Source organism: Aptenodytes forsteri, unplaced genomic scaffold (assembly GCF_000699145.1).
Source record: "Aptenodytes forsteri isolate BGI_AS27 unplaced genomic scaffold, ASM69914v1 Scaffold142, whole genome shotgun sequence".
NCBI classification, from domain to species: Eukaryota; Metazoa; Chordata; class Aves; order Sphenisciformes; family Spheniscidae; genus Aptenodytes; species Aptenodytes forsteri.
The window spans coordinates 2,599,899-2,626,642 of NW_008794598.1; the positions used below are offsets into that span (position 1 = coordinate 2,599,899).

The 26,744-nt window shown below is 43.0% G+C and overlaps 1 protein-coding gene across 2 annotated transcripts in view; it reads right to left on the minus strand.

The window, feature by feature from the left end:
- Positions 1 to 3,932: 3,932 nt before the first annotated feature.
- SRGAP2 (SLIT-ROBO Rho GTPase activating protein 2) overlaps positions 3,933 to 26,744 on the minus strand; it is a 109,215-nt gene continuing 86,403 nt past the window's right edge. Inside the window, exons 13-22 of one of the 2 annotated variants that reach the window (XM_009272766.2) lie at positions 26,600 to 26,660; positions 24,528 to 24,605; positions 22,448 to 22,582; positions 20,975 to 21,080; positions 19,287 to 19,511; positions 15,708 to 15,787; positions 11,322 to 11,502; positions 10,753 to 10,899; positions 8,298 to 8,625; positions 3,933 to 5,693 (exon numbers count right to left, since the gene is read on the minus strand). In XM_009272766.2, coding sequence (XP_009271041.1) covers positions 5,310 to 5,693; positions 8,298 to 8,625; positions 10,753 to 10,899; positions 11,322 to 11,502; positions 15,708 to 15,787; positions 19,287 to 19,511; positions 20,975 to 21,080; positions 22,448 to 22,582; positions 24,528 to 24,605; positions 26,600 to 26,660 — 1,725 coding nt within the window. In that variant the 3' untranslated portion in view covers positions 3,933 to 5,309. Of the gene's footprint in view, positions 5,694 to 8,297; positions 8,626 to 9,463; positions 9,534 to 10,752; positions 10,900 to 11,321; positions 11,503 to 15,707; positions 15,788 to 19,286; positions 19,512 to 20,974; positions 21,081 to 22,447; positions 22,583 to 24,527; positions 24,606 to 26,599; positions 26,661 to 26,744 lie in introns of those variants that run through there. The other variant, XM_019470375.1, reaches the window with a different exon arrangement.

Sequence of the window (26,744 nt, forward strand, 5' to 3'; positions counted from 1 at the left end):
CCAATCCCATTGGACTTCGGTTATTCAAATTACAGGACTCTGCCTGGAGAGAAAGGCTGGTGAAGTCCGCTTCAGAAGTAAGGTTACTATAGTGCCTTTAAAAGGAAGGGTCCATCTATTACTTCCATTGCAAACTGCTAAATATTTACCCTGTATGAAGCTTGGTATATCAAGTATTAGTACAGTAGGGAGCTGCCCTCCCTCTCCGCCTTCACCTCTTTTTGGCCCAGCGTTGAAAAACCACTCTCTTGTCTCAAACTACGTTATAGGAAGCACAAAATATAACAGGAAAAAAACCACCAAACAAACTTACATTTTCCAGGCCTTGAATTGCTGTTTTGGCATCTCTAGATCCACCAAAATAGACTCCTAGAACCAAGCCTGGAAAATAATTCATCTGCCTTCTGGCGGGGCGGTCAGCAGAGGTGAGCGATTGAAACCGCCGCCGCTTGTGCGTGACGCAGCCGCCGGACCATCCCGGGCCCGTCGGAGCCTCGGAGGGCACAAGGCGGTGGGTCAAGTATTATTTTTTTCAAGTACCAGGTTGTTGCACACACAGAGAGACAAGCGGAAAGCTGATCCAGAGAGAGGATTATCTTCAAAAGCGATACGTAAGCTCAAACCCCAAAGTTCAGTCCAGAGCGCCAGTAAGTGCTGGGCGTTTTCGCAGACCCAGAGGCTGGAAGCATCCCGCAGGGAACGGCGTTCACCCAGGAGAGAACATCGCTCCCTTCCACGAAGGCCCCTAGTGCTACCGGTCCGCTAAAGAAACAGCTTTACGTCTATAACTGCATTTGTGGGATGTTAGCCAAGGCCAGATAAGCCCACAAAAAGGCTCATTATTTTTGTGAAAACTAAAAATCTCAAAATAAATAAATACCCAGCTTGTTAAACTCATTTTCTGTTCTGGACAGGCTCATTAGTGATGGGAGTGCCCAAATGCTTCTGTTTTCCTTTTAGGTTTGGGTTTTTTGGTTTGTTTTTTTTTTTTTTTTTAAAAAAGCAGTTTTCCTAGCTTGTGGTTCATAGGCCAGTGAGTAAATGTATTTACACTTCGCAGCACACCCCTATACAGTCGGGGCGTGATCCTGCCAAGCGCAGGTACCCCAGACCTGGCCCACTAAACCAGCACCACACACTTGAACTCAGAGGGGTAACGGGCAGAGGCTGCTCCTGCCCTCAACCTAAGCCTGTGCTCGCCGATGTGCTGGATAAGGGCCAGACAGCTCAACGTCTTACCGAGCCGAGCAGACAAATTTTCTCGATGGGTATTTTTCCATCATTATCATTGCCTTACTAGCAAACTATGCCCTGCTGAGAGCATAATCTCCTTTAAGTGTTCCCTCAATACGTATTTCATCAGGCGACAGAGCATTCCAGTCTATCAGGTACACATATGTAAAGGATCTGAAGTGCTAACTAGAGACATTTATTTCTATTGAAGAACATCTCTCAAATGCTTAACAAATCCCCAAATCTATACAATGTTCAACTGAATTTGAGGTTTTGACACACAGAAGAAGAGAAATAAGGCAGCAAACTCCATCTGCAACGACCTCTTTTGTCTTAATATTGCTAGAGCTCTTCCAAGCGCGCAGGCGAACAGCCGAGCGACTGCTCACCCTGTACCAAGTGCAAGGTGGAGAACTGTAACAGATGGAATTTCTTGCCAAACTCTGAAGTGTTTTGATTCGGTAAATAAATTTATGAGAACTCGGTTATCTTAACCTACTTTTGTGCAAGAACAATCTTGCCTTAAAAAAAAAAAAAAAAAATCTCAACACAAACTCCCAAACCCAACATATGAGGTATTCATCACAGGAAACCCAAAGACTCTTTTTGAACAGGTATCAAAATACATACATATACAACAATTTTTTTCTGCTGTCACAGTGCACTCTAATTATTTAATCACTTTCATTGCAACAAAATATCCAATACAGATAAAGTGAGAGAGTTTGATCATGTCCCACCGCTTTGACATGAAGAACAAATTTACAAGTTATAAACTGCGAGCCTTTGGATTACCTTAGAGAGGCAGAAATTTAGCAATCGTTAAAGCACACTGCTCAATTCCCAACTAGGGAAATAACACATAAAAGGTTAGAGCTTCAGAAACTATTAAGATTGATCACCTAAAATCGTATTTTATTTTAAAAGTTTTGCTTTGGATTATTTCAATCCAACATCTGATGAACAAGAATCCTTTGTTCATACAAAGCACTATCAAACAGACATACGTTATTCCAGTTATCAAACACTTCTTGTCTTTATATTTGACACAAACATTACATAAAAGTCATGAAAGAGAATTTCCATGGAAGAGCTAATATTTCTTCTGAATATGAAGATATGAAGTAACATTGATACCTCCCCAAGCAAACCACTGTGTCGTACTTGTCCACTCTACGTTGGTCTCTTCTACAAGATGCCCACTGGTTTTGCAGGGAGCGGTGCCGACATTTCCAGTTTCCCCTTCCCACCTCTCCTGCAATGACCGGTCATAAAACACTTGTGGCAAATGTCCTCTCAGCCTTGTATGTTCACAGAGTGAAGCAGACAAGCTAAAAGTTTCCTTTTTTTGTTGTTTTTTTTGTTTGTTTGTTTTTTCATTCTCCCGTGTGTGTGTGCGTGTGTGAACTTTCTGCTGGCTGGCCAGACCCGGAGCACGCGGAAGAGGAAGGACGATCTTCAGCCTGCCATATTGCTTGCTGTAAGTGTAAGTGTCAATCACAGTGCACACCAAAATTCCAGTTGAGTTGCTCGATACACAGGTTATCCTGCTAAGCATATTCCCCTTGACAGTAGGATTGTCCCAGAGCTGTGGATGCTAGAGATAAGCACAGTAATTCATATACAGACAGTTGCTGTTACAGTAACCTGAAGTCTTTTTTATCTCTTAATTTCCATTCATACTTCAGACCTCAAAGATAGAAAAGAGCATCTCCTCCAAATGTGCTGTGCGTGGCTGGACACTTAATTCTTAGAAACATGAATGCTAGGCATAAAAATATAAAAGGAAATAAGGCATTACAAATGAGTCGAAGTAAATTTACAGAGATCCTGCTCTTGACACAGATTAACTTTGGCCGTTTATGACCAAAGAAAACAAACCCAAAAACTCCCTACTTAAAGTAAATGCCAGAAAGTTCTGCCTGAGCAAAAAATTACAAGTTTAATTCTATTTTTCCCCAAAAGAACAAGTGATTCCTTGGTGGTAGAAGTCCATCAGAACCTGAGAGCAAAGGTCGCTGGTCACACTGTTGGGGATCTTCCCCTGCGAGAGGAACAGGGTAAGGTCCAGTGACAGTCACACACGTACCGCAGTGCTTCCCAAGGGGAACTGCTGCTACAGATCAGCTAAGGAAAAACGAATAATAGGAGTGTTCTCACTGAAATCTTTCTGGTGTTCCCCAGTGTTCATATGTTCTTAATTTAGGGCACAGAGAAAGTTGGGTCTTTTCAAAAACCATCATTAATATGGATATATTACATCTGTAGAGATGGGGGTGTGCGTGTGGGGATGGACAGGGACACAGTCAAACCCTGTTCATTTCTCTGAGTAACACCCTAAATGTATCAGAAAAGTACACTGAAGAAACTGTTCTTAGAAATGTAAGTTCTGTTTCTTCTTTTTTAATTACTAAGTGCCAATTAAAATGACATTGCAGTCACAAGGAAGCTAAGTGTGAGAAACCCACAAATTTAAAAGAAACTCAGCTAAACGGGAGAGGAAAATGACTTTTCTTATCTTGTCCTTGCCTGAATTTATCTGATGAAAACATAAGATGTGCAGCTTTTCTTTAAATCCCAGAAAAGTTTGGGAACAAGGTGAACTGAGGGTCAGCCAGAGTCTCCTCTCTTGCAGGACCACGAGATCTTCTTTACCGCTGTAAGTGGCACATGCCTTTTTTTTTTTTTTTTTTAAATTAAATAAATGTTAGCATTGTGGAAAATTCTCAGCAGAGTACAAAAGAGTTCATGCAGCCTGCTAGTGGCTGAAGCATTTGCTGCCTACCATATAAATACAAATACTAAGAATTCATTCACATGTCTGCGGAGTCCTACGGAGGCATGCCAGTCTACCAACGAACACGTAGGCAAGCCACTCCAGAAGCTGCATGCTGCCACGTCACCATCCCCAGCAGCGTTTCCTACACCGCTCTATAAGAGCAGAGATCCCTAAAGCAGTTCATAGCGGTCACAGCCACTGACCGAAGCGTTTGCAACCAGAAAGAGGGAGAAGATACAAAGCTTGAGAACTTCTGACTGAAGTTTTTACAGTGCTTGTAACTGGGATTTTGGTAAGGATCCATCTTGATATATGATCAAAACAAGAACGTGTGCGTTAGTAAATGAACTCCCATCAGAGTACGCTTAGTTTTCAAAAGTTAACTTGTTTTTACATTCAGTCTCCCGAGACCACACACCACATCATAGCCTACGGGCTGAAAATTACACTGAAAAACAATAAAGCTGTTTTTCAATATGGGAGAGCAAAGGGGGAAGTCAGCTAGATTGTCCATAAGCAACAACTGGGCTCGCTCTTATGCTCCTAAACCTCAGGAACATGTTTGTTTATATTTGCACAGACACATATTACGTATAACTCCACAAAATCTAAGAGTGTTCCAGAGTAAACTAGTTTTCATGACAAGTGTCGACTAAAGGATGAGGCTGGATGGCCAAGAGCTTTGGCCCTGGGGGGAGGAGTGGGGGAGCAAACAAACAAAACCAGAGGATGTGATGGAAGTCGAGACAGACCCTTAACCACCGTGGCACCAGCGGGCGACGTAGTAATAATAATAATAATGCACAAGAAACAGGCATGTCCAAGCTCCACGTAAACAGTGGCACCAAAACATGCAATAGACTAAAATCTATCCTATTGTTTCCCTGTGATAAATGAAACACAGAATATATAAGTCACTACACCAGTATTCAAAACATGATGCTACTGAATATTTCTTTCAGTGGCCAAACACTTGAACAAGGCATCAACTAGAAACCAAGATCCAGCTCATCGCTTTTTGTGTGTTTTCCTCCTCAGCTTCACAGTGACCCGATATTGGCTTTCCTAAGTGTGGCATGAACTGTTTTGCCTCACGAACATCACTGATGCGGGTACATGGGACGAGGTTGTTACCACCTAGTTCACTCCCAGGAAGTGCTCCCAGCAGTAAGTAGCAGTTCACAACTAACCTTCAGCAGAAGTTCAAAAAATTAGTTAAATAGGAATTTTAATGTTTTTGACAGAGTCTCTTCATCTGAAACAGTACAGTTGTATCCACAGAGCAGCATCAAGTTTATCAGACAGTACAGGACTTGTCAGTAGGCTGCTGAGATGCAGAGGAGGCAACGCCGGGGCTCGTGGCGTTTGTTTTGGGGAAAACTGTAGGCTTCGGCCGAGTTGCCGGAGGTTTCACCTGGGTGGCCATTTTGACCGACTTCACTGGCCTGAAGGTGCACGGTATGTCGCCGGCTGTGCTAGCACTGCGCTGGAAAGCTGGTTCAGTGTCCTTGAGGATCTGAGTGTGCAGAGGGCTGGAAGGTTCCGAGGTGGGGGCCACCACTGGAGACGTTTTCAAAGGCTCCAGGGTGTCGAGGACAACATCTGGCGTGTGCTTTACGCTGCTTTGCCTTTCCAGCTCCCGCAGCTCGTTCAGAGCAGAGTTCATAGTAGCTTCAATATCCTGCAAACACGAAAGAGAAACCAAGTGAATAACAGAACCCAGACACATAAATACAGAGATAAAAGTCAGTCTTTTGAGAACGGCGTATTTGTTTTCAGCCTGTAAACACCAACACTCAAATCAACTAGCAGGTCAAGAACCTTTAGGTGTCAAAGTGAAACCCATGCCAAACTACACAGCATTACATACTGAAGCCAATAAGCAGTAATATTTTCCATCAACAGGGAGCAAAACAATTGCTAGCACTTTCTCGATGCTAATCTGGTCCTTACGCTGCTTGGACTTCAAAGGCGAGTACAATCCCAAATGCAGCAACGAACAGAAAAGCATGCGATTCAAAGTATTAGGATCCATTCTTGTACTTTATTTGGCACGTGAGATTCAGGAGAGTAAATTCTTGAAGAAAGGATTGATGATTGTGACACTGGCTGATGGGCCACACCAAATGCTGAAATCCTTGTGTGCTCTTGCTGCCTCATTGGTTTTCCTGCTGTCCGAGTTGTCTTCCCTTCCCAGAAAGGTATTACACGGGACTCAAAACGTTAATGTTTTGGAAAACACAGAAGATATCAGAAACACATATAGAAATTCAAGTTGGCACTTCTCCTTCCTCTTATAAAATACTACAGTTATTCACAAATAAATATAAAGAGAACTTTGAGATAAAAACGTGGCTTTTTTTGTTCTCAGCTGTAGCAGGACCTCCATGTTTGCTACAGCCTGCGCTGTGGAGCCCACTGGTGCACAGAATTCACTGGAGAGCAGAAGAGCTCAGCCTTTCTGTGACTCACAGTTTGGCTACAGCTTTTTTGCTTCCTTAGAGGTTTTTCAGGGGGTGGGGAAGGTAAATCAGTCAAGGAATGGTGGAAGAAACCAGAGGCAGTAATCTGACACCCCCGAGTCTATCTTGAGGCCAAGCAGATTTTACTTATGACGTTAGGGAAAATATGTAAAATGCATGATGATTATTAGATGGTGTTTGAACAGATACTATGGGGCAAAGAGAAACACTAATTTAACACAGCTTTTCTCCCCCCCCCCCCCCTTTTCTTTTTCTCCCCAGACTCTTCTCCAGTGAAAACAATGGAGTTAACGTTCTGGCAGGATGAGGAGACAGAACAACTGCAGTTAGAGCTTAATTGAAAAAACAAAGAAACTGATCTATGTCAACCAAAGCCTTGGAAGGACAATGAAATATGAAGACAACAAGAACCGTATATTATAATTCCACTAGAATAAATGGGCTAAAGATACTCATAACGGTAAAATACAACTTTCCATCAGAGTACGTATCAGATTTTTATTCGGACCTTATTTATTGCTTGACCTTGCTTGTTTTGTCAATAAAAATTATGTTTAATTTTCACATATCTTCCCCCAGCTCTTTAGAAACCTACAAACTCCTGAACCAGGCAAAGAAGTCAGGTCTCCCAGGGCTGGCTTTGTAATCCGAGACCCAAGCATTCCTTGGCTTTAGATAGATCCATCGCATACTGAAAACAGTTGGTATAGGCAACATACATGTGCAGGCACATCTAACCACTTGGAGTGGGAGAAAGGGAAGATCCTTCATGGCAGAGGGAAATCTGTAACATTTACATCATTCACCCCATTAGTAGCTGTCACTTGTTCAAATCTAAGTTTGACTGTCAATTTTTTTCTGTTCTACTTGTGAAACCACAGATGCACGGATGCAAAGACACCACTTGCGTTTTTGTTAACGACAGTCGCTGCTGAGGCAGCTTACGGTCCCAGACACAGGGACGGGCCAGATCTCCGCGTACAGAGATGCCGAGAATATGCACAGAGATGAAAGAATCTGTAATAAACCAGCCTGAGTCAAAATTAGCAAAGATGAAGAAAAACACTAAGAACACCTTTCCCTTTAAGCTGCACAGAAGGAATTTGAGAAGACGGTTTCCTTGTTGTCTGGTCAGTGTGTGGAGTCAGTACCAAAAGCAGAGCAATTTGCAAAGTTAAAACACAGCTGCATACGCATCGGTAGCCTGCTCTCATTCCAAGGCACTTGTCTAAATAAATAACTAATGAAAACTAGCAGTATTATGTTCAAAGTGGGTTTCTAATCACACACTGAACCCTGTAAGCATATAAAGATGCCACTGTGAGCACTGTACAACTCAGCAGCCTGCTTTTATTTTGACTGTACTACTCCATATGCTTCCAATGTCTAACCACAGGCAAGTTTGCACAACTGACAGGAGAATGTTAAATTGACACTAAATACTTTACTTTTCTCATGTCTTGAAGTTATGATTGTTTAATTTTTTGCTGACAGCTTTGGAATCTGTGTAACTTTCTGAAATGGACGTTTTTATTGTCGAAACTAAATTCTGAATAATGAACAGGGCCAAGTTTTTATGGAGGAAGGACCTGACTGTTTATCTTCACTCATGAAAGCAGCCTCGGTGACTTACACAAAGTGAGGTTGAAAGACTAGACTCAAGCTGTGGAGTAAGTTAATATTGCATTGCAAGAAAGGAACAGATACAAGATTAAATCAGACTTCACATTGAAACATCCCATTGTATCCAACAACCTTTAAGTTTCCAAAACAAATCTTTAAGGCAGAGCACTCCTATTTACCTGTGCAATAACTTCAGGGTCCATGGGCCGATGGTTGTTGAAGCTCTTGGACCTCCCTGCTGTCACAGTTTTCCGGATCTGCGGGCTGTCTATCCTGTTCTTCAGAGACGAGTGCCGGCTGATAGAATTGAGGCTGCCGTGGCCACTGATGGAGCATTTATCTGGAACCTCCTTGGGAAGACTTTGGCTCATAATGGGCTGAGATGAGGGTCTGGAACCGGCTATGGCTCCTGGGGAGGCTGGTTCTGCCATTGAACTACCTAGTCCATGGCTGTCACTTTGACGGAAGGCTCTTCTGATGCTGCCTGACTCTGGTTTCTTTCTTTGCCTTCAGTCACAAAAGCAAAACAAGTCAATACAAGCAGGTACACATAACGGGCTGTAATTTGAAGATATCCCCCCAAAACAACACACAGAGGACAATGGGAAGAGACATAAAGATACCCAGATTACAAATACACCCAGGATTTTAGGAGTCATTGTGAAACAGTAAAATTGTAAATCATTCCAGTTTAACACTTCTAACAACAGGACTGAGTTTCTGGCAGCTGTGCACATTCATAGCAAAAACAGAAAACTTGGATGGAACGTAATTAACTTGGTCAAGAAGAAAAGAATTTATAATTGAACAAAAAAAACACCCTCTGTGCCATCAACAGGTTTTGATGATGTGTTTTTATTACATTAGAAGAGCAGAGCTACAATTTTTGCCTGGAGGACACAGTATAAGTCTACTAAGCTCCTGGCCCAAGGCATCAAGTTACTATTTTCAGAGATTGGCAAGCAAAGAACCCCATAGTTTGGGGTTAATGATCATTTCCAATATTTGCTGGTGGTAACAGATGTTTCTTTTTCATTGCTTTAGCAGGACCATGAGGCATTATCTATGTAGGGCTACAGATACAACAAAAGATGATGTCAAATGGATGAGCTGGTCCAAACAATTTAGTTTCTACCCCAGCACCATGCGGTCTGACAGCACGATTCCATTCAAACCATATGAAGGCCAATGCAGCAGAATACTTTATGCCATAGGTCTGAAGCTTGGCATCCATTATACAGGGAAGGATCCATTTATATATAGCACCAGCCCCATGAATAACTGCAAGAAAGTGTTAACTCCAGTAGGATTTTGGCATCCAAATAATAATTCAGTGGGTGGCACAACTGTCATTGCGAAACCATCTGATTTAATTTTGCCCAAGTCTGTTCACACATAGGTCAGAAGATTCATTCCTAAAGAAAAAACAACAAAATGAGTCTTATGCTACTATTGCTAAATATCAGTTTCCCTAGTAAAGGGAAAAAAAAATGGAGTGGACATTACCGAGGCTTCTTAAAAACACTACATACAACACTACCAAAACCAGCAGATGGTGAAGCTCCAACATAGCTCTGTTCATTATACAAATCTGTCCATAACTGGCAGAATGGCATACTTCATTGGCTCATACAATAAATACCACAAAAGAAAGCCCAGATCCCAAGCTGATGCAGATTAATATAGCTTCACTGATATCAGTGGAGCTCTGCTGATTCCCATAGGCCCCATAAGGGCCAGGCTCTGTGTAGGACATTAGCAGGTCCAAACCTTTAAAAAGGATGCGTTTCTGTTAGTGCCTTTATAGACTACATTCTGTTAAATTAACTGAAGGTTAAAAATATCCACTCCCAGAAAACTGCAATTATCATATTAATACCTTCACTGCACAATAGAGAGACGTGGGGTTTTTTAATACTAAGGAAATAATCAGAAAGATATGGGGGATAAGTCCGCTCTAGAATAATTAAATAACAGATCAAGAAATTTAGTCTGTTACTAGCTTAATTCCCCATTTTTTTTATTATGTTGAGTGTTGGCTAAAGTAACAATTTCTGGTTGAGGAGGTCAAGTTAGAGCAACAGGGAGGTGTGTTGTTTCACCGCAAGCACGTGGTTAGTAACCTAAGGTGAGAAGTGCTGGAGAAACGAAAGAATGTTACGGGCAATGCCAGATGGCGGGACTTAAGGTATGTCATTTAGCACAAAACATGGCACTAGTTTCTGAAGAAGTTGTCCCCCACCCCATAAAACAAAACATGTTAAATGTAAACGAGACATAACAAATCACAGAACATAACAAGGAATGGGAACACACGATTACAAGAACTCACTCCGCTATTCCCCTCCCTTTCTCTGTGCATTTAGCTTATAAAATAGGACATATTCAGGAAAACAGGAACAGACGGCACCTTGGGGATAGGGAAGATAAGCCAGTTGGATTTTAAATGAGCACTGGCCACACTGGTGACAGAGAGAGAGAGGACAGCAAAATGCAAGCAAGTTAGAAGAGGGGGAAGCAGAGAATAATGGTGGCAGCGCTCGTTAGTTAACCTTTTTCAGGGAAGGAAATCTTTTACTGGACTCGTCACCAAGATCTTTACAGTTAAGTAAAATAATGCAAGGCTGTTCTTACTTGTTGATGTTTGCAAGGTAAATATCTGCGACGTGACCCCCACTTGGGCAACCGGCACCAGCTCTAGCAGTCACTTTTTCTTCCGGTGGCTCAGAATTTATTTCTATTTCAGACTTCGGACTGGATCTTTCAGAGATACCATCCTCACTAGGAAGGAGGAGGGAAGGAAATCACAACCAAAACAGGACCAACAGCACTGAATTTCAAATACAGCACTGCGTATATAAACATACATACGGGACAACAGCACTGTACTAGCATCTTTCTCTTAAGAATCATTACGTATCTTTCAAATGAGAGAGCCTGACTTCTGTGAGCAACCTGGAGATCCCAGCTCTGCATCTTTAACAGGCTGGCAGCACCAGAACAGTTTTTACATCGCGCCTCCACATACGTGGACACCTACGCCTCTGCAGAGCTCTGCTTGTTTCAAGGGGACTCCCTTCTTGCAGGGAAGGTCAAAGGATGAACTCTCCCCACTTGGTGTCAACATCTTGACACAAACACTCCATTCCACACCTGAGTTTTAAGCAAGCCCATCTTGCAGATGGGCTTAAAGTGTAACATACGTGTCTTGAACGACGATATACTGATGAGGAATAAGGCCGTCAATTCCATTGTGGCGTCCCTCCCACCAGTCATCTGAGGCCCGCTGATAGAGTAAGAGAGAAGCTCCTTTTTTAAAGGACAGCTCTCGTGCAGTCCTGCCAATGTAGTCGAACTTCGCTATTGCTTCTATGGGCTCACACTCTAGGAGATAGAAGGGAATAAACAATAATTCACTAAACACTTGGGCTCAGGTAAGTATTCAACAGTTTAAACCTACCATAAAACAGCTTATGACAAGAGCATGGAAGAGGATAAATGTTGCTTCTTAAGGCAGCAGAGCATTGAAGCAGTAAGATTTAGAGGGGAACCCCTATAATATGAGGATGTTGCAATTTCAGTATTTACCTAATCTCTACGTGGTGGACACATTCACATTTTCCAAGTCATAAATGCACTTACAGCAATTCAAGCGCACAAAGATGGAAGTGGCAATGGCAAAATTAGTATCTCATTAAAATAAAAAAAATTTCAAAGCTGGGTAGCAATCAGGTATGTTCCAGACAAAAATCTGCCTACGGTACGCTTTCTTAAAGGCAGCTAAACTAAACCTCCTGGGCAGGCAAGCAGGAGTTGTTATTAGCATTTAGGGACGGAAACATCCTCTGATTCCAAGCTGCTTCAGAAATAAAGCATCTATTCAGAAGGAAATTTCTGCTGCCTGTGAGGTTCACCTGACCCAGGAGACCGGATTCTGGCACTGTGGGAGGCCGTGCTATTCATCGAACTGTCATGGAAGCTAACGAAAACATTCAGTGCCTCCACCGCTGTGGTTTGTGCAGCGATCAGGAGAGCAAGCGGCTCCCCCGGGCTCCATACAGCTGGGCTGCACCGTGCATGCCGAGCACAGCAGCCCTGCGCTTGGAACTGCACAACGTGCTCCAAATCTGACTGCTCCTACTTGAAAAGCTCACAGAAGAACTACAGCCATGCTTTGTCTGCAACCAGCCACTAATCTGGGTCCCTGTAGGACTCTGATATTATACGGGACAATATGGGCATTTAGACACTCAGGAAAAATCAATATGACATTCACGTGGATTATTTTTAAGACTGAGAAAAATCTGCCATTGGTTGAGTCTAAATATATATTAAGCCAGCTCCCAATTCTAGGCAGGAATCAGGGGAATGGAGATGAGCTCAACCACGCAGCCCCAGTGGAGTTCAGCCTCTAATTACTTTAAAGGAGATTTAACACAGCCAAGCGGTCCATGGAAATTGAGTTCTTTCCTGGAGAAAGAGATTTGTGGTTCCTCTTCCTGGACAAGGAAAGATATGCCATTTCATACAGAGATCTCTGCATCACGGGAAGCTTCTACAGTGCAAAAGCCAGTCAAAAAGGACTGGAAGGCCAAACATGAGCCGCAGCTTTTACAATTATTCCTTGGGAGAGCATACGCTCAAGGATTAGGTCTCCAAGGCTGCCTATAGGCAGGCAAGGTAGTAGCTGGGCTTGAGAAAATATATAGTGTAAATCCATCTGAGCGAGCTGACGCTGCAGTACCACTATCTCACCAGCTGGTCTGAGAGAGCAGAGCAGAAGCATCCCCCACCGAAGCGCCCCGTCAGCATCTGTAGTTACAAAGCATGAAGTGACTGAGCACTGAGGGCAATCAGCAACAGGGTCTGCTAGATCGACCCCCCCAACAACTAATTTCTCCATTAATAAACCAGACAGCTCAGAATTCTGTCAAATCACACATTTCAGGTAAGCCTGTGGTCAGCCTCACACGAATCCCATTATCAGCCCTCAGCAACCAGCGAGAGATTTGCAAGGGTGAGAAAAGCCCGGCCCACGTTTGCAGCTCGCGATAGCCGCCTTGCTCCAGACTCCCCAAAGCACATGGTTATCTGGTTTTGGCTCCTTCTTTCCTCTTGCTTGTTTTGCCTCTGGAGCCAGCTTCTTCATAACACTAAAAAAACGATAATGCTGTTTTTTGGTGTCCCCCTCCGTTTACGAAGGGGATGGGAGTGTGGTTTTGTAAATTCCATCTGTTTCATTAAGAAGTGTTTATTGTTCCAGATGAGTGCGGCACTCAGGTTTCTTATGTTTCCAATTTGCTTTTTAGGACTCTGGCTTTCATCCAGAGAAGTGATTTTAGACTCTCATTTCCAGTAGCTTTTTCCTACTACACTTATGCTCAGAGAAGAAAGCTGCGTGAATAAAGAGCAATAAGGCTAAGCCAAACAATTACCCCTGCCAGTCTGACAGCCTGTGCAGGAAAGCAGCAGTTTAAAATCTTTCCACTCATACAAATAATTTAATGAACATATGACCTGCTTGGCTTTCGGCATTTCTGACCTCTTATGCGTGTCTCAAACCAGAGCGTCCACTCACTCGTACAGCGAGGCTGCCGGTGAACAGCACCGATGCTCTGCAAAACACGACCTCTCCCCCCACCCCAAAACTGATTCTTTCCTTCAGTGAAGGCGGCTGGGATGACAGCTTTACTTTGAGAAGACTAGTGCCAGCCTCACGAAAGAGGAGCTCACTAAAGGCGCAAAAGGGCTTGGTCACATCTAAAGACTGAAGGGGTGAGAAAAACCTAAGAACATCCGTCCCACTGAGTCGCGGAGCTGTACGCTGCACTTCTGACAAGTACGCCTGAGGTGTGACACTGCACAGCTCAATTAGAAGGATGTGAGACTCCTTAGTTAACCAGACCTTGCTGCTCCCTCAAAAAGATAGAGGCCCAGCTCCCTCCTCTGCTTTGGTGCCAAATGCTCCCTCCCAAATGCTTCCTATGGAATATTCCGTGTAGGTTGCAGAACTCCATCCAAAACGCTTCTAAATTTTACCTTGCTCAGGGGCCCCACACAATCTAGTTCCAGAGGCTATAAAACAGTGTCCTTCTCTAATCTCTAACTGCTCATTTTCCCATCATTGTGCCCTCGCAGCTACATGAGCAATCTAAAAATCCCATGCAGAAACAATGCCAGTACACCCCATGGTGTTTCAGCCTGAGAGCTTTAGTCCCAGGCTTTACAGATATGGGAAGAGTTAGCCTTTCCTTCATTACAGCAATGAAATTGCTCCTTCTTTAGGTACAAACTCAAAAAGGACACGTTTTCATGCATTTTTAAGCAGCTAACACTCTGCAGAAAGAACAGTCTGTTCAAGACAGACGGCGAACTCATGGTTCATTCCTATAGGCTTTGTGTTTCCTCCCAACAACCTTGGTGAGGAGTTGCTGTAACAGTGCTTGACCTTGCCGAGGGAGAACTGATTTTCCAGCAGTGCTCGACATCGTTTCCTTTGTTATTGGTGTGTGAACACCATGAAGCCAGCATGAGCACGGCAATGCCATGGGAAAGGTTTGTTAGGCAACTGCTGGAGGAAAGAGAGCAAAAAGCAGCACAGGAGCACATGGCAGGGCTATTGAGCAAACTCCTGAAGACCAGCTCAAAAAGGATACCACACCTAATTTTAAAGGAATGCTACCTTCTTCCCACCTTTACAACTGAGGCCATCACAAGTAAAACCACTGCAGGACTGACTTAGACAATTGCAAGGGGCCAAAACCCAAGAATAAAACCGTATTCTGTCCTGTTTTGGTCAGTCTGCTTTACATGCTGGTCAGTATTCTGGGGACCACCATTTCACATCAGTAATGTATTCTTTTCCTCTGCTCTGGATGGAGCTCACATGCAGCTGTTCCCCATCGCAGAAAGAGGCTTTGGAAGTATCAACAGACACTCCAAGACTGTGGTGTCACCTTTTCCTTCAGAAATATGGTGAAATTCTCAGTGTTAGCACCCCTTTTTTCACTGATCAGGCAAGAAGGGTAACAGAGTTTGCCAAAGACGACACAAAAAATTAGAGGACACCAGGACCCTCCAGCCTAAAACCTGGCTCCCAGTGGAAGACAAACAGTTTTTGATTTTATTTTGCTTGCTTCCTTAAAGCAGAAGCACTGTGGCTTAAGGCACTCACAATTCACTTGCCAAAGCTACTGAAAGGGGAAATTTCAGCGGAAGCACACGCTGAAACATATCCAGCCTTTGGCTCTATGCTTCTCCCATGACTTCCAACTCTAGGATCCTTCTAGGGTACAGATGAGCTCAAACAGTCATGCAAGCGTGGAGAGTGTCCAGGCCTGCTGCTAAGATAAGATACCCTTGAAAAAGGGATACTTTAAAAAAGGTCAGGTAACTTCTAAAGGTTCCTGTTGATCCCATACCTTTTTACTTTTTGGCATCAAATGCTGTATGTGATGTTTCAAGTGGCTATTCTGATTTAAGCTCCACTTTGGATCTAACTTTGAACTTAAACTGCAAGGCACTATCTTCTCTGCCTCCCCCACAGCAGGTTGCACCAGTTAACCAAGGAGTTAATGGACTTTGCATACCATCATCACTGGTGTGGTGTTCAGCCGTAACATCCTGAACAGAGTCTTCTGTTGAGGCTCTCTCTCCGTGAGGACTTTCGCTACAACAGAAGGAAACAGAGAAGATGCTTTACACTGGTAGAAATTGAGTTTCCTCATTTACAAAAATAAAAAATAACTTAACTAGGAACATCATATCAGAAGTCAATATCTAGGTTCCACTGTGACAGACACTTTGTGGATGCATTTGTACGTACTGAAGTCAGTGTGGATAAAAATCAAGCTAAGTTCTTATTTGATCAAGCAAACCGAACATCTTCGTTAACCTTCCTGTATCGGGAAAGTCCAGCTTCAGATCTTATAACCTGGACCTCTGGAGATGTTCAGAAGTCAGACAGCAGTGGCATGTTGGGTCTAGCTCCTCTCTGCTGTGCCAGAATTATTCCCTCAGCTGTATTCTCCATTGCTCTAATTAGCTCATTAGATGACTGATGAGATAGCTGCCACTTCTTGGGGGAAATTATTTCTCAATTCATAATGGTATTTCCAGGTCCGAGTTTGTCATCTCCCTCCTTCCCTTTTATCACAATCTTAAATTGTCCCATTCATTTCACTGAACGACTCCCATAGCCAGGTGAATTGCCTGGAATCTTTATTTACAGAGCACCTAAACCACCAAGAGTACTCATTTATTTATGTTTTGCATGAAGAAAAGCTTTGAAAGGATCAATAGACAACAAGTGGCAACCAAAGGTTATGTTTTTGTAAGAAGCTACACGAGCAGTTCCCTCAGGACAGGAGCAGAAAGGAAACTGGAAGAGGATCCGTTGCCTCTCCCAAGCAGCTCCACAGACCTGCTGCCAGCTGGCAGCGCTGCCTGCCTGCCCTGCCTGCTCATCTTAGAAGAAAAAAAGTGCTCACTCCTCATCTTACCAGACGCTGTTGCTAAAGACAAAACGCATTTGCTGCACTCTTACACTGTAACTCGTTAGAAGCGATTTTTAATTCTGTTCACACAGTAATAAGTTCATCCCTCGTTTTGGCCTTGCAATGGTTAAAGTGATCACAGATGTAAAGTGCTCTCCCTTTGGTAATCTACCTCCTACACTCTTTTAAAGGAAAGAAAAAAAGAAAAAGCAGGAGGGGTAAAACGTTTGGATAATTCTGGCATCTCATTATGCTTAATCCACATGACACAAAGCTGCCCCACCATCTTCTGAGTCAGTACCTCAGGAATCAACCTTTCCCATCCTTTGCAAAGCCTTTATGCTACTTAATAAAGTTTACAGAAGAATTTGAAGCCAAATGGAGGTCCCAAGAGGAACACAGCATTGAGGGCTAAAGTTTCATGCAGACTGTGAAGTAATGTCGCGTACAGCCAACGCTAAAGATTCAAATACTGCACAAAGATCACGTGCCTCTTCCTATCCATGCCTCCAACAGCACTTTCCACCAAAAAACCTGTCCTTGCTGCAGACTCAGTCTCTCTGTCACATGAGCCCCGGGATGCCGCAGTGGTTAGTGCTAGGCTGCTGGGTTTCACCCCGACGGCTCTGAAAGTGCAAGCAATATATACCGCCAGAGGAATGCAATGCAAGTTGAGCATCTATAAGCTATCTTCTTCCCTGTGATTCCGATGGTCTCACTTGCCGGTATGCAGGACTCCTGGACTCTCCCCGTGCTGTCCTCGTGCAGCCTCAGATGGACAGACAGATGCAGCACAGTCCTAGGCTTGACTCAAAGGCAGTATTTCAAAGATGCCTGCAGCACACCCCTGAATTTGTCAAACTCTGAACCTTGCCCTACCCTCCTCTGCCTGAGGCAAGCCATTTCAAAGCTCCTCGGCAGCTGCCGACTCGAAGCGAGTGCTGCTCGCAGCGAGAGCGCAGGCACGGAGGCGCAGAGCACACGAGCCGTGGCGCCGAGCCCGGGCAGCCTCCACGCCAAAGCGCTGCCTGCAAGTTCCCTGGCACAAAGACACCTCAGCCCAGTGAAGTGGCACCGTGAGATCACAAACGTAGCAGGCTCCATTCTCTGACGAATCAGCTGAACTACAAGGATTCACTCTGCTGCTTGCACGCCTTGCGGCAAGGAGCCCTATAGGCAATAACTAACAACTATCTAAATACCAGGGCTATGAGAAGGCTTGAATGGGAACCAGATGCTTCTTTCTGACTTTAAGCAGTCTCCCATGCTTGCTTCTACCCTTCTCTGCTTAACAGGGTCTCAGGTCAGGGTGGTTAGGAAGGGCAATGAAGAAAAACCAAATGCCTTCAGAAAACTGGTATCACCTTCCAGGACATTTTGCCTCCTACATACTCACACGAAGCATCACCCAAGCTACAGAGTGTGTTGAACAGTTCACATTTTTATTCCCTTCACCTTAAGGGACAAAACCTTAATGTTTTAATAACCAAAAGTTAATGTGTTTCTTGAAGGTCATAAAGATTCTTAAATTTTTTTCTCTACAATTCTTTCACATGTAACATCAGCTAAAAACATCAGAGTGAAGGGTAAAACTGACAGAATTTTTAAAAGAGGCTCTGGCAAGTCTTCTGCATACAGCAGTCAGCATAGAGGAGCCTCTCCTCACCTCACCGCATGTACGTGGAGTGAGCTGATAGTTAAAGCTACTCTGAAACAAGTCGGGCAAACAAGGCTAGCTCTGTCACCAGAGTGACTTCATTTTAAAAATGTATTTATTTTAGTATATGAAAATAATCATTTGCATTCCTGGGACACTGAAGGTTATTTATTTTTAAATGAAAATAATCATTTGCATTCCTGGGACACTGGAGGAGGGAAGGAAGGGGGGGGAGAAGCAATTTAACATTCCTCATTTTCAGAGGGAGAGATCAGCTTGGCCAGTAGGAAGTAGGACTGGCACTGGAGGAGGGAAGGAAGGGGGGGGAGAAGCAGGAGACAATTTAACATTCCTCATTTTCAGAGGGAGAGATCAGCTTGGCCAGTAGGAAAGAAAACACCTCCTTTCCTTCCCCCACTCCCCAACCTTCTACCCCAGATGACAGGAGCCGCTCTGGCTGAATTGTTTCCAGATGTGGCTTTCAGACTGAACACACGGCCGGGCCTCTTGAGCTTTAAACTGGATGGAAACGGTAATTTTGCATTCCTCCCTCTTCCCTCCCCCACCATCAGTGCTGCCCTGAAAATTAAACCATGCCACAGCTTTCTAGGTTCAGTTGCAAGTGACCCCTGCATATGAAGCAAAGGCACTCAAGGCAAGCAGAAAAAAAAAAGGCAAAAGCAGGAGAAAGAAGAAAAAAAAGGAAAAAAAAAAAAGATTGATTTTGGCAGCTACCATACCGGAACATCCAAGAAAATCCCTACACAACCTTGCCCTTCAAGACAAGTGAGTTAGATTTGACAACTGAGTATCTACTTTCTACCAGCTTATTTCTTTTAAGTTGATGACTCTCCAGAGATACCAGAGCCATCTTCTCTTCCATAAAACAGATTTTTGAAAGGCTGGGCCAGATGCTTGAATCCAGAATTTGACAATGCAGAACGCATGACTGTAGTGTGCTAATCCATAAATAAATATCCACCCATGCATTTTCCCCTCAGTGGTATCTATCATACCAGTAATCCTCGGTGTTTCCACCTCTGCTATAGACTGGACCCTCCAGCTCCCTTGGTCCTGGGAAGATGTTCTCATGTTGGATGATGATGGTTTTGATCAATTCATTGACATGAGCTTGGCAAGAGACTTGATCATGACCTTCAGGCACAGACATCAGTGTTGGCCCAAAGCAGATGGCTAAATTGTAGGGATCCATCATGTTCTCTTCACTGAACTGAGATAAACTGCGAAAAACAGAAGCAGGGAGGAGGGTTAACAGCAGAAAACAACATTATCATCATCATCACCTGCTGGAGAACACACAGCTGAGCTGGGAAGGTTTGCTTTGGGCTTTCTGCTGTTTGAAGCTGATCAGCTGGGACATGAATGTTCTGTGTCCATGTAAAAAATGAGATACCGATGGCATTTACAGAGAAATGAAACAGAAAGCCCAAAGGGAGTTTGAAAGCTCGAGACTATGCGAAAAATACTGGGTGCTGACTTTACAAGGGGAGAGCATTCTTCTTTAATCTTCATCTTTAATTCTTCTGTATTATTGTTGTTCGTAGCCCAGCACTCAATACCAGAGTTATATCAGGTCCTCTCTGCCTAAATGCACATGATCAAGTGTGCCGAACATTACAACCTTTCTCTTGTAATGGGTTGTAATTGCCCAGGAGCTTCTCAAGTGGGCCTTTTTTGGGACTCTTCTTCAGGATTTCCCAGCAAATCTGAATCTTGTAGTTTCTATGTGGTGCCTTTTTTAAAAAACACTATTTTTATCTGACTAAATTTTGTCCCAAACCTACAATTTACGCCTTTCAGGTACCAAGTAAAGACTGAACAGAAAACTAAGTTCCAATACAACTCCGCTTGAAACTCCCTGTTTTCTAGATCCCTACTTGGAATAATTAAAAGCTACTGAGACTGGAAAGTCACATTTCAGTGACTCCAGGAGTGACACCTGTGAAACCCCCTGCTTTCCAAAGAGAAATAATCACTTGAATATATGGATATGTTTAGTAAATGTCCTGCTCCATTTTAATACAAATCTTTTAGAAAAACCTCAAACCCTGACATTGCTTCATTTTAATGTAAGGAATAAGATGTTCATCAAAAGCAGCTGATGAACTGGAGCTTTACAAAAGCAGACAGTAAGCCTCAGGTCTGTTAGGTCAAAATATTGCCTTACAGTTGTATTTCTCTTTCACCTAAATGGCATTCAAAGGGCTTTGACAATGTATATATAACCTTTTGGTTAGGACATTTTTCCTTTATGCTACCTCAGGTGTCAAGACCACGTTACTGGAGGAAGCTATTGACTCCTTGCTGCCAGGCTATCCAATGAACCAGCCAGATGCAGCGGACTGTTTTAAAAAAAATGCACTCACTCTCCACCACTCACACTACTTAGTACATAGTGCTCCTTGCTGGTGTAGAACCCCGTTTCTGACTCTTCCATATCACTTTTTGCTTGGATTACCAGCACATTATTCACTTTCATTTCTGGAACTCCTTTGAGATTGCATTCGTATCATTCAGCAAGGCTGAAAAGCCCAGGAAGGCAGATGCAATAGCAAGCTACTGTGGCATTTGTACCTTGAACTGCTGCTCAGATCACACGGAGCAATGTCAAGGTTGGTTCTGCCGTTTATCATGTTTACACCAAGTCCTACAGCAGGGCCATGGTGCTCTCAAGGATACTCACTGATTGAGGAATGCAAAGAGGTATCTCATTACAATCAGAGTGGTCTTCGGCAGGTTCAGAAGCACTTTCCGGATGTGGAGCGCTCTCTCTTGTAAATTATCCATCGCTGAAAGGAAGAAAGAGCACCACAGTCATCGTATCACCATACCCACAACTTGCCACTGAGTCCAAATGCAACCAGTATACTATGATGGTTCCTGGGCAAACTATTAAGAAGGGCAGCCAGCAGAGCAGCAGCAAAAGGAGGAAGGAAGGGTCTGCCCATTTTCTGGATCCTCCAGCACTGCCCAGCATGGGAACACAAAGGCTGCAGAACCTGCTGGTGAAGCCTTTGACAACGAAGGTCCCTGAACACGTGAAACTTCACTGCAAGTTCCTTCCTAGCGTGGGAGCACTGGATGTCATCTGTTTCAATAGTTCTGGCACAATAGCTCATTGAAGTTAGCTTAGAAAGGTGGGTGTTTAAGGCAGAAATTGTATAACACTCAAAGGCAAATTAACATAGTTAAAGGGTGAGGCAAAAAGCACTGTGTGCAGCAGCCTACTGAGAAATAAGTGGGCAGCATAAATCATCTCAGAAGGGAGAACTTATTTGGAAGCAGATTTTTCTTTTCATATAATGTGAATTCAACTCTGTAAATGCATTTATCAGGAGAAGAAAACCACAAGCCATTTTAGAAGCAGTTATCTTCTGCTTTACTTCAAAGGCTGCCACCGCAAAGGCCATTTCACTGCTTGGACAATAGAATCATTCTTCGATTCTGAAGGACATGGCAATAGTCAGGCCATTTAAAATGAGGTTGCTCATGTACAAAAACCACAAACAAACCTCTGCCCACCAGAACCACCTTTAGAAACCATCAAAAATGTTAACAACTGGACTGTGACTGACCTCATGATTGATAGTCTTTAACAGGAGTCAATAGATGGCCCCTCATGGTTATGAGCCTAAAAGGTATATGGCTACGACCTTGCCAGCTAAAGAGAGCATGCAGAAGCATGGCACCAGACATACAGGCAGTGTGTATCTATCAACGCTAGCGAAAGCACACAGGGCAAGAAACCCTGCTGGCGATCCCTACTTCTGAGAGGGCGTTTCTGACACCTTCTGATGAGAGGTCTTAAAGATTATTTTTCGGAAGTGGAGGTTTTTGTTTTATTCTGTTTTAAAAGAATCCTGTCACGAAGCACTGTCTCAGAAAAATCCATGACACAGCCCTTAAAAATCTATTCATTCCTATCTCCTTGTTCATTCATTAAAAAAATTGCTATCAGAATAAGGATGGCTGTAACCAGGTAAATGCCCAGACTCTGGCTAACAGAGACTAGGATACCAGTGCAACACAAACCCAACCAAATCAACCATAAAAAGATTATTTTGGAGCCAGGAAAAAGGGGGAGGGGAAGAGAGGAAAGTGGAAGATGAGACTGGAAAAATTAATCCTATTTCTTTTCAGATCTTCATATACTTACTGACACAGGCAATCAGATCGTGAAAGATATCCTTGGGGAAAAGAGGGTGCTCCAACCCTCGAAAATAGAGCTTCAGAACTCCTGCTATTGAATCCATGTCATGGTCATTCTGGTCCCCAGCCAACGGATCTTCCCCTTCACGACAAACAAAGAAAAACAGGCAAGAAAAATCACAATACTGGAGAAAAGAATCAGACTGGAAGGATGCACCTCAGCTGGAGAAAAGGATTTATGCAGCACAAAGTTAATCCCACCTACTCGAACTGCATTGCAACCAGCGTGAGGTAGAGAGAGACCTCTCCTGTGCATTGCAGTCGAGAAGGGAAGCCTCTGACAGCAATCCCAGGAGACCTGGGACAGCTTTCTATCAAGCAGATTACAGTCTGACACTGGAGTGCCTGGCTCACGCCCACGGAGGGTGGCGTTGCTCCTAGACCGGTAGTAACACTTCCAGGCTCTGTGCTCCAGATATTTTGCTGGGGTGCGAACTTCACAGATCCACCACGGCGGTGAATATTACATGAGTCCAGGAGCGGGTCTTTATGCAAACTCACAAGTGAAGCTAAGGTGGATTCAGTACACACGCAAGAGGCCATTGAGCATCGTGCACGTGGCTCAGCAGGATGCAGACATCTTACGCTGAATTGGCGGGGAGGCAGGGGAGTGTTTCTGGGACAGATAATTTGTCACTGCAGATATGCCACAGTTTGTCTGTATTACAAAAGAAAAGATGCCCACTTAAGGAGTTGTTCCCTAGGGAAAACTCCCTATCAGATATAATTAGATTTAATGATGGGGCAATCCTCAAATTGAGGCTATATATATCCATTATGTGACTGAAATTACCAAAGCTTGCCTATTATCTTAATAACACACAGGATAATAAATGGGCCACTACAAACCGAAGCATTATCCTTGATATTAACTGCCACCAAGGGTTCTGGATGAAGTAATAAACTGCAAAGACATTATTGTTAACTTTGTCAGTTCTGTATATCATATGCTTTACAGAGACAACTGAGATGAAGGGAAAAAAAAAACAAAACCAAAACCACCACCAAAACCCAAACCCCTTTTTATTTCTGCATGTTAGTGCTGGAACAACTGGCTATCTTCCCCAAGATGACTGGTATTTCCTTTATTTTAAAAAAGAGGTCTTTCATTCCAATATCAAGCCTTTACCTGCAGTCTATGATACACATTTCTGCTTCCTCTATTCTTGAGGATTTTAATTCTCAGGTAGACAGAGATGAAGACAGGTGAAATTAGGTGCCATGTTTCATACATGTTGTCCATGAAACTCCTCTCTTCCCAAAAGCAAAATAAACTTGCTACACCTAAGTGATTACTGCTCGTTTCTTCCAACAGCAAGCATAGAAACACACTACCTATATTCTTTTGGAGTGGTGTATTCAGGGAATTAACACGAGCCCTGTTGTTTTCAGTGACCCACTGGGGAGATGGGCTGCAAGGACTGCCTGAAGAGCAAGCTCTTCTGAACCTGCGCTGCTAGGGAGAACGGCCCAGCTAGAAGCTGATGAGTGAGGAGGCTCCCAGTCGTTCTTTGCCTCTGTATGGAATGGTTCTTCACAAAGAAAATCAAATCTATTAAAAGCTATGTCAAGTTAACAGTGTCTTGAAATTTACTCTCTCACTTGCTGATATTTAGAATAAATGTAGCCAAGCTGTGCCTCAAGAACATGGAAAAAACAGAATTTCATCCTCTAGCATCCAGCCTATTCACAAAGAGCTGGGGGGAGAGGGTAGGAAAATGCAGTTACACCCAATAATGAAATTCTCTATATCCTTTAGTGCTACAAATAATCAATAAACTATCAGACATGAAAGAAGATTGAATTCAGAATATTTATTATACAGACACTCTAAAAGATATAAAGCATAATGCCAAACAACTGAGTATTCATGGTTAACGACCACTAGAAAAGTGTCTGGGCTAGACTCACTTAGGAAACACAAACATCAAAAGAACAAAATATAGCAAGTTGCATTCAAAACACGCCATTTCAGAACATTTAAACAAATTAATATATTTGGCAATAATTTCTAAGATCCTCCTTACCTCTCTCAAATGCATTTTTTATGTCATTTACTTCAACCTGTGACCCAGACACTCTGAATATCCCTTCATGCTGCAAACCTGTAAGACAGTAAGAGATGTTGATAAAAATAAGATAAGCTGGCACCTTCATCAGCTACAGCATATATGATACAGGAAACATAAGCAACACAGGCAAAAGTATGCCATTTTAAAAGCCGTCTTTCCCTTATATGTCGAGGCACATACAGAATATGTAAAAACAGAACTCAGCACCACGGAGAAAAAAAATATTAACCCTTCTTCATAAACTGACAGAATAACTGGCTTATAACAGCCATGCATGTTATCTTTTACCCTGAAGGATCCCCAAAGGATTTTACAACCCAGAGAAAGTCATAAACTAACGGTATATCAGCCAGAAGTAAAATATGGCTAACTACACAATGAAGCAGTTTATTTTGCCAGAGCGATACCGCAAAGGCCCAGAGCAAATCAGCCAATTGAAACGGAAGCATTTAATTACCCCAGCATGACCTGCTATCTAGGGTTCTCAGATAGTCTTTAAGACATTCTTGCTAAAAAGTAAGCATTAGCAATGCCCTTAAAACCAGTTATGAAGTAGGTGAGATGTTCCAATATCCTACCATCATAACAATTTTGTTGGTACGTGTAAGATGAGCAACAACCGTTACAAATCAACTGATGAGCAAAGTATATGCTTCACGTAGGGAAGTCAACCCCCACTCATTCAAGCCTGTTAACCGTAGACTTTCTGAAACAGGGAACGCTGCAACGTCTTTGCTTTATTTATAATAATGGCTATAAACCAATAAGCTCTCTTGAGTGCATCTGTGGCCTCTTCCTCTCAATTTCTGTGACTGTTTTTATCACAACGCAATGAAACCTTTGCAGTATGTGGCTGTATCTGGTAGCTGTGACACACAGCTATGAACAGTGAAAAGAAACAATCCCAAGTGCAGAGAAGCAAGAATGAAAGTGACATTCATCCCACACCTACGCAGCAAAACATTTAGAAATGTCAGGCTACCTCCAACAAAATTCATTCCCGCAATGTAAGTGCGTCAGGCAGACAGCTTTATAATTTCTTCTGCCCAAAGTGGATTTGTTGTATAAAAGCACATTCCTTCCAATTACAAACTGTACCTGTAAGGCCACAATCTGACATTCAGAGCAAAAAAACCAAACCAGTTGAGTTTGTTGGAAAAATCTGTCTTTTGGAGATCTAAGCCAACCCAAGAAAATGAGTCTAAAAAATAAAATCTCCTGATGGCCCCAGTTTGGTTTGCATTGCAATGTGGTTTCAATAATTTTTCCAGCAAATGTCCAAGTATGGCCTTAATGAAGGATTAGAGCACTTGGTTCTTCCAAGTGATGATGAGAATGGGACTCTAGATTATAGTTTCTAAAATGGTAATTAAACAACAAAAATGAAACGGGACCTACTATCTGGCTCTGTGTCTTGGTTAATGAAGATGAATTCAATCTCTTTCTACATATGTTAATTAACAGCTGTTTCACATGCTACTAACAAATGATACCGATTAAAAAGGAAAACAAATTACAATAAACATCTAAAATCTTTTACAGCATTCAAGGCTGTGAAGTTAACCTTCGAAACAGGTATAAATCATCCCACTGCGGCAATAAGTAAGCAATTAATTCACTACTTGACCTCCTACATTAAAATACTTAGAGTATTCCTCCTCCTCTAGGAAAAGTGCAATTATTGTTGGTGAAGGCCATATTTCAGGGCTCAAAGCAAGGTGAGTGGAGGTGAGGCCTGAGTGGTATCTAAGGATGCGAACCTTGTTTTACAAGAAACAAAGGGATATTGTTGGAAGAACAACATTGGCAAGGTCAGTTATTTGCAATAACCATTTGGAAAAGTGATCATGCACACAATACCAACAATATAGCCAAAAGGTCAGTGATAGTTTCTTTATATTGCAGTCTCTAGGATTCCTCTGCACAAGCACTGTGTCCCGAGCTACTCTGAACGTTTTTCAGAAGGCTTCTATATCGCCATTCATTTTACAGAACTATCACAGGATACCTTTTGTCCATAAACTCACCGTGTCTGCTAATGAATCGTATGCAGCTCTCCACGACCAGGGGAATGGCTTGTGAGGAATCCTGCGCAAAGAGAAATTTAAACAAGAGCAGCAGTCAGAATGCAGTGATGGGGGGGGGGGGGGGGGGGGAAAAAAAAAAAGAAAG